Source organism: Gastrolobium bilobum, unplaced genomic scaffold (genome assembly GCF_033153095.1).
Source record: "Gastrolobium bilobum isolate Gb01-03AN ecotype WA unplaced genomic scaffold, APGP_CSIRO_Gbil_v1 utg801, whole genome shotgun sequence".
Lineage (NCBI taxonomy): Eukaryota > Viridiplantae > Streptophyta > Magnoliopsida > Fabales > Fabaceae > Gastrolobium > Gastrolobium bilobum.
In genome coordinates, this window is record NW_026895918.1 from 27,637 (window position 1) to 34,025 (window position 6,389).

The following is a 6,389-nucleotide window of genomic DNA, read 5'->3' on the forward strand; positions in this document are numbered from 1 at the left end:
GGAACGTTTTAGTGCCCAAGTCAGTTTTTTGGTTAATTTTCAGGTGTGATTTGAAAACTATAAAAGGCAAGCGGCCTTCACATTTGAACAGATCCTGTCAGATAAATTTTGATCTGACTTTTCGTTTTCTCTGACTTTCCAAATTCTTTAGGACTTAGTTCTTGTATTAGTTTAGTATACTTATGTAATTGTGATTGAAGATTGAAGACTTAACATCATGACAATGGAGTTTGATCTTTCCTCTTCTCTTGTTATTTCTTTTGCTATGTCTGAGTAGAGTCCTTTGTAGTCTGATTTCAATGGAACTCAAGGATGATTTATGTATAGTTGATTGAATATTATGAGTTTCTTTTATGTGATGATATGAAGTTTCCTGTATTAATTCTTTCCATCAAAAGAGTAGTGTAGAACAGGAATGTTTACATTATTTCTACAACTGGTAATTTCATCATCAGTGTTCTAGTATTCAAGGGATTGATGCTAGGACTCTGATGTAATCTTTAAAATCTTAGTGTTGAATGTATGTATTAAGAAGGGAATCACCAAGGGATTGGGATTCTTGATTAATGTATCAATCAGGATAGTAAGGGATTACATCTTGTTGATAAGAAAAAGGTTGATTAGCATCACATGATAGATAATCCATAATAGAATTGATTCTTACATAAATTCATGCTTGAGGTAAATTAATTTCTGACTACTTGTTTTTAAAATTATAGTTCATATTCTATTATTTTGTCAAGTTCTAACACAATTCAAATTTCTGGTGACAATTATCAATGCAATCAATAACTTTTTGTTTGATTCAACTTAAGTATATATGGTTAGTTAGTGTTTGAACACAATTTTTGTGGGAACGATCTTTATTCATCATTTTATTACTTGTACGACTAGTACACTTGCTAAAGTTGCAACAAGTTTTTGGCGCCGTTGCCGGGGATTTGTTCTTCAACATTGACAGACACCATTAATATTTGAGATTGAATCTTTTATTTTCAGCAATTTATATTTTTGTGTGAAGTTTTGTTAATTCCAATTCTAGTGTATGCGAGGTACTATTAATCTCAACTCTGTTGTTTGATCCAGAATTAGAAAAGACAATTAGGAAGAACAGGAAGGCAGCAAGACAAAGAAAGCTACAAGAAAGGGGTGAAGCCAGAGTGACAATTCAGGAAGAAGTCATGGCAGAAAATCATGTGCCACCACCACAGAGGACACTGGGAGATTACATGACTCCCACAGTCATTCCACCGATTGGGAGTGTTGTTCGACCAACTGTGGAGCCTAATAATTTTGAGTTGAAACCTGCACTAGTACAATTGGTGCAGAAGGAACAATTTGCTGGTACCAGTGTAGAAGATCTATATTTGCACATTGAAAATTTCTTACTGTTAAGTGATACGGTGAAGATCTATGGTGTGACTAGAGATGCCATCTTATTAAGGTTGTTCACTCATTCACTGAAGGATGATGCAAGAAGATGGTTACAATCATTATTACCTCAAGGGAGTATCGCAACTTGGGATGATCTTCAGACTAAGTTCTTAGCCTGGTTCTTTTCAGCATCTAAGAAGGAAAAGTTGAAGGATGAGATTACAGGGTTCAAACAGAAAGAATCAGAGTCTATCTATGAAGCCTGGGAGAAGTTCAAGACATTTTTGAGGAAATGTCCACAACATGGAATCGAAGTGTGGAATCAAGCAGCAATATTTCTCCAAGGGTTGACAACCAACACTAGGACATTGGTGAATGCCACAACTGGTGGTTCACTAACAACCAAGACTCCTCAGAAAGCCCTTGACATCTTTGAATCTCTGGCATCTCAAAAGTTTGACAATGCTCCAGTTAGTGACAGAAGAACGGGAATTATAAAACTTGATGGTTATGATGCTCTGTTAGCCAAGAATGATCAGATGATGCAAATACAAAAACAACAACAACAACAGCTGGATGCTCTCACTAAGCAGCTATCTTCACAAAAGGTTGCTTATGTAGAAACTAATTCTGTGTGTGCAATTTGTGGGAAAAGCCATGTTACAGATGATTGTGATTATGGGGGATCTGTTGAACAGGCAGAAGTGAATGGGGTATGGTATGATCAAAGGAAACATAACAACCAGGGGCGAAATGTATATGTTCCACCATGGAAGAATAATAATCAACACCCAGGATTCAGTTACAGTTCTAATCATCAGTTGAATCCTCCACTGCATCCTCCTCCATCACATTCTTCACAACAAGGTGATACTTCTGCTTGGGAGAAAGCTTTTTCCCGGCTATCAAAGACCACTCAAGATTATATACAAGGGTCAGATTCTTTCAGGGAAGAAACTTTTGCATTCATGCAAGAGACAAAAACATCATTCAGGAACCAAGAAGCATCCATCCGGAATTTGGAGACCCAAATTGGTCAGTTGTCCAGGCAGATTTCTGAGAGACCATAGGGATAATTCCCTGGTGATACAATGGTCAATCCAAAGGAGCATTGTAAGTCCATTATTACAAGAAGTGGGCTTGTGCTTCAATCGGTTAACAAGAAAATGGAAGAGAAGAAAGTGAGAGAAAAGAAAGATGAGGAAGAAGTTGTTGTTGAAGATGTTGTAGTTGAAAATGATGAAGAAGAAAAAGTTAAGGAAGACAAGAAAGAAGATGAGGTAGTTGTGGAAAACAATTCTTCACCCAAGAAGTTGATGAAGTGGGAGAAGAAGAAAATGGCTGACAAGCAAGACCAGCCAGTTAATCTATCTACATATGCCAAAGTTCCCTATCCTCAGAGGTTGAAGCAAGAAATTCAGAAATAACATTATGCAAGGTTTCTAGATATTTTCAAGAAATTACAGATCAACATTCCATTTGCTGAAGCCTTAGAAAACATGCCTCACTATGCAAAATTTATGAAGGATCTCTTATCTAAGAAGAGAAAATTAAAAGATGGTGAGACTGTGGCTTTAACGGAGGAGTGTAGTGCCCTGATTCAGAAGAAGCTTCCCCCAAAGTTAAAAGATCCAGGAAGTTTCAGCATTCCTATTGCTATTGGAGATGTGGAAGTAGGAAAAGCACTTTGTGACTTGGGAGCCAGTATAAATTTGATGTCATTGTCTGTCTGCAGAGCTTTGGGGATTAACAAATTGAAAGACACTAATGTTATCCTACATCTAGCAGATAGATCAATTAAGAGACCAGAAGGGGTGGTAGAAGATGTTCTGATCAAGGTGGATAAGTTCATCTTCCCTGTGGATGTAATTCTAGATATGGAAGAGGAGGATACTGAAAGTCCTCTACTCCTAGGGAGACCATTCTTAGCCACTGCAAGGTCCCTAATTGATGTTGAACAATGGAAGTTGATGTTAAGAGTGAATGAAGAAACAGTTACCATAGATGTGTTTGAAGCTATTAAACATCCTGTTGATGTGGAGGATTGTTTCAGGATTGATATCATACAGGAGGTTGTGGAAGAAGTGATAGGAGAAGAAAACTCTTCACTTGAGGAGGACAAATTCAAGGAAGAGACAAGTGTGGAATGTTATCAGGAGGAACCAGAAGTTGAAGAGTTGGAAAACAAAGTTGATGATATCCCTAAGGGAGCACCCAAGGTAGAATTGAAAGAACTACCTTCAAATCTAAAGTATGTGTTTCTTGGAGATGATCAAACTTACCCAGCCATTATCAATGCATTGTTGTCCAAAGGGGAGGAAGCAAAGTTGATTAAGGTGCTCAAAAAGAACAAGACAGCCATGGGCTGGTCATTTTCAGACCTTAAGGGTATCAACCCTTCTTTCTGCACTCATGATGGAAGAGGAGGTTAAACCAGTGAGGCAACCACAGAGAAGACTTAACCCTACTATGAAGGAGGTAGTGAGGAAGGAAGTGGTGGAGTTGCTTGATGTTGGGATGATCTATCCTATCTCAGACAGTGCTTGGGAGAGTCCAGTACAGACGGTGCCCAAGAAAGGAGGAATGACTGTTGTGAGGAATGAGAACAATGAATTAATTCCCACAAGAACAGTCACTGGCTGGAGAATGTGCATTGATTACCAGAGACTTAATAAAGAAACCCGGAAGGACCATTTCCCTATTCCATTCCTAGACCAAATGCTGGAGAGATTGGCAGGACATGCTTTCTACTGCATCTTAGATGGAGACTCAGGCTACAATCAGATAGTTGTGGCTCCAGAAGATCAGGAGAAAACTGCATTCACTTGCCCATATGGAATCTTTGCGTACCGAAGGATTCCTTTTGGCTTATGTAATGCACCAGCAACTTTTTATGGATGATTTTTCTGTATTTGGTCCTACTTTTGATGCATGTCTTGAAAATTTGGATAGTGTTTTAAAAAGATCCCAAGATTGTAATCTTGTGCTGAATTGGGAGAAGTGTCACTTCATGGTGACAGAGGGTATTGTTTTAGGACACAAGGTGTCTAAAAGAGGAATTGAAGTGGATAAAGCCAAAATTTCTGTTATTGAGAAACTTCCCCCTCCCATAAATGTCAAAGGTTTGAGAAGTTTTCTTGGTCATGCAGGGTTTTATAGACGCTTTATAAAAGATTTTTCCAAAATTGCAAAACCTTTATGCAAGTTGTTAAGGAAGGAACAAGAGTTTGTGTTTACTGATGACTTCCTGCCTGTATTTAATATTTTGAAAGAAAAATTGATCACTGCACCAATAATCATGGCACCTGATTTTTCACTGCCTTTTGAACTTATGTGTGATGCAAGTGATTATGCTGTGGGAGTGGTGTTAGGCCAAAGAAAAGACAAATTATTGCATGTCATTTACTATGCCAGTAAAATTCTTAATAAGGCACAAGAGAATTATGCTACTACAGAAAAAGAGTTATTGGCTATTGTGTATGCATTTGATAAATTTAGGTCATATCTGCTAGGGTCAAAGGTTATTGTTTACACTGACCATGCAGCCTTGAAGTATTTGTTAACTAAGAAGGATGCTAAGCCCAGGTTACTCCGATAGATGTTACTTCTACAAGAGTTTGAAGTGGAAATCAAAAAAGGGAGTTGAAAACTTGGTGGCTGATCACTTATCCAGGATCACAGAGAAAAATCTGCAAGAAGGACCGGAAGTAGTGATTAAAGAAGAGTTTCCTGATGAGCAAATACTGGCCATAAGCACTGTTTCCAAGTTGGTGCAGGATCAAGTCTTGACAATCAATACCCCACCGTGGTTTGCCGATTTTGCAAATTACAAAGTTGCTGGAGCAATGCCTAAAGATTTCACATGGCAACAGAGAAAGAAATTTCTGCATGATGTACGGAGATACATTTGGGATGAACCATACCTCTTCTACAGGTGTTCAGATGGGGTAATCAGAAGATGTATTCCAGAGAAGGAACAACAAGATGTCTTATGGCACTGTCATGGTTCAGCCTATGGCGGACACTTTGCAGGTGAAATAACTGCAGCAAAAGTCTTGATGAGTGGGTTCTATTGGCCAACATTGTACAAGGATCCCAGGAAGTATGTGGAAGCTTGTGACAACTGTAACACCCTGTATATATCCGGTAATGTTATCATATCATCGTATTAAGCTGCGCTTAATTAAAAATGCAGAATATCTTTTTCTTTTCATTTATAACGTCATTATCATTACCAACTTGCTTAATTAATCATTTAAATAAAACCATGCCTGTATGTAAATTGCAAAAGACAGCTAACTGAATACCTCTTTAATAAAAATAACAGATATAAGTCTCTAGTCACGGAACTACAACACGTAGACCGGACAACCTACTAAGTTATACAAATCAACTCAAAGTACTAACATAAAGTGGCATGGACAAACCCCATGCTCACCCAAATAAGGCATCGAGCCCCACATAAGTCTCAACCCCAACAACATAATAATAAGCCAGAAAATATAAACAGCATCCAATCCAGACATGTCAACATAGATATAACAGCAATATCATCAGCTAAGCTATGGCCTCCTGCCACCAGAGGCATCAGCCTCTATATTACCTGAACCTGAAATAAGCGCCCCCAAACGTGGGGTGAGATCTCCAAACAAGAAATCTCAGTAAGACAAGGGGTCCTCAAGCATCTCCTATGGCTTCCTGTTTAGACGGAACACCACATACATATCATATAGTATTTTCACTTAACAATTCAATAGCATTTCGGCAAAACAATACATGAAAACACATCATGCATATAAACCATCCCCCATGGGACATGGTGGAACAAACAATGGCTAAACCGATGACATGAAAGCTTACCTCTTAAGCTAACTATCCAATCCAAGAGTCCACACAAGCTCAAAGCCCAAACACAGCAGTGTCACAATCTGTTATGGACCAATAATATATCAATAATCACACTCTACAAGCATACAACATAAAGACCACGCCTTTCCTTAACGTTTTACGTCTTA

General features: G+C 38.3%; 2 protein-coding genes and 1 non-coding gene across 3 annotated transcripts; 2 read left to right on the forward strand and 1 right to left on the reverse strand.

Annotated features, from left to right (window-relative positions):
* The first annotated feature begins 1,181 nt into the window (after positions 1–1,181).
* LOC133296800 (uncharacterized) lies at positions 1,182–2,801 on the forward strand. Its single transcript, XM_061495856.1, has 2 exons — positions 1,182–2,409; positions 2,620–2,801. Exons 1-2 carry the CDS (start codon positions 1,182–1,184, stop codon positions 2,799–2,801), a joined length of 1,410 nt encoding a protein of 469 aa, XP_061351840.1.
* LOC133296802 (small nucleolar RNA R71) lies at positions 1,578–1,684 on the reverse strand. Its single transcript, XR_009749556.1, has one exon. It is a non-coding gene; the product is annotated as a small nucleolar RNA R71 (small nucleolar RNA).
* Positions 2,802–2,894: 93 nt separating the features above from the next.
* LOC133296801 (uncharacterized) lies at positions 2,895–3,806 on the forward strand. Its single transcript, XM_061495858.1, has one exon. The coding sequence runs from the start codon at positions 2,895–2,897 to the stop codon at positions 3,804–3,806; it is 912 nt and encodes a 303-aa protein (XP_061351842.1).
* The last annotated feature ends 2,583 nt before the right edge of the window (positions 3,807–6,389 follow it).

Coding starts and splice junctions, on each gene's coding strand:
- LOC133296800 (XM_061495856.1), top strand. CDS start 1,182: ATGGCAGAAAATCATGTGCCACCACCACAGAGGACACTGGGAGATTAC. Junction 2,410..2,619: donor GAATTTGGAGACCCAAATTG/GTCAGTTGTCCA, acceptor AAAATGATGAAG/AAGAAAAAGTTAAGGAAGAC.
- LOC133296801 (XM_061495858.1), top strand. CDS start 2,895: ATGAAGGATCTCTTATCTAAGAAGAGAAAATTAAAAGATGGTGAGACT.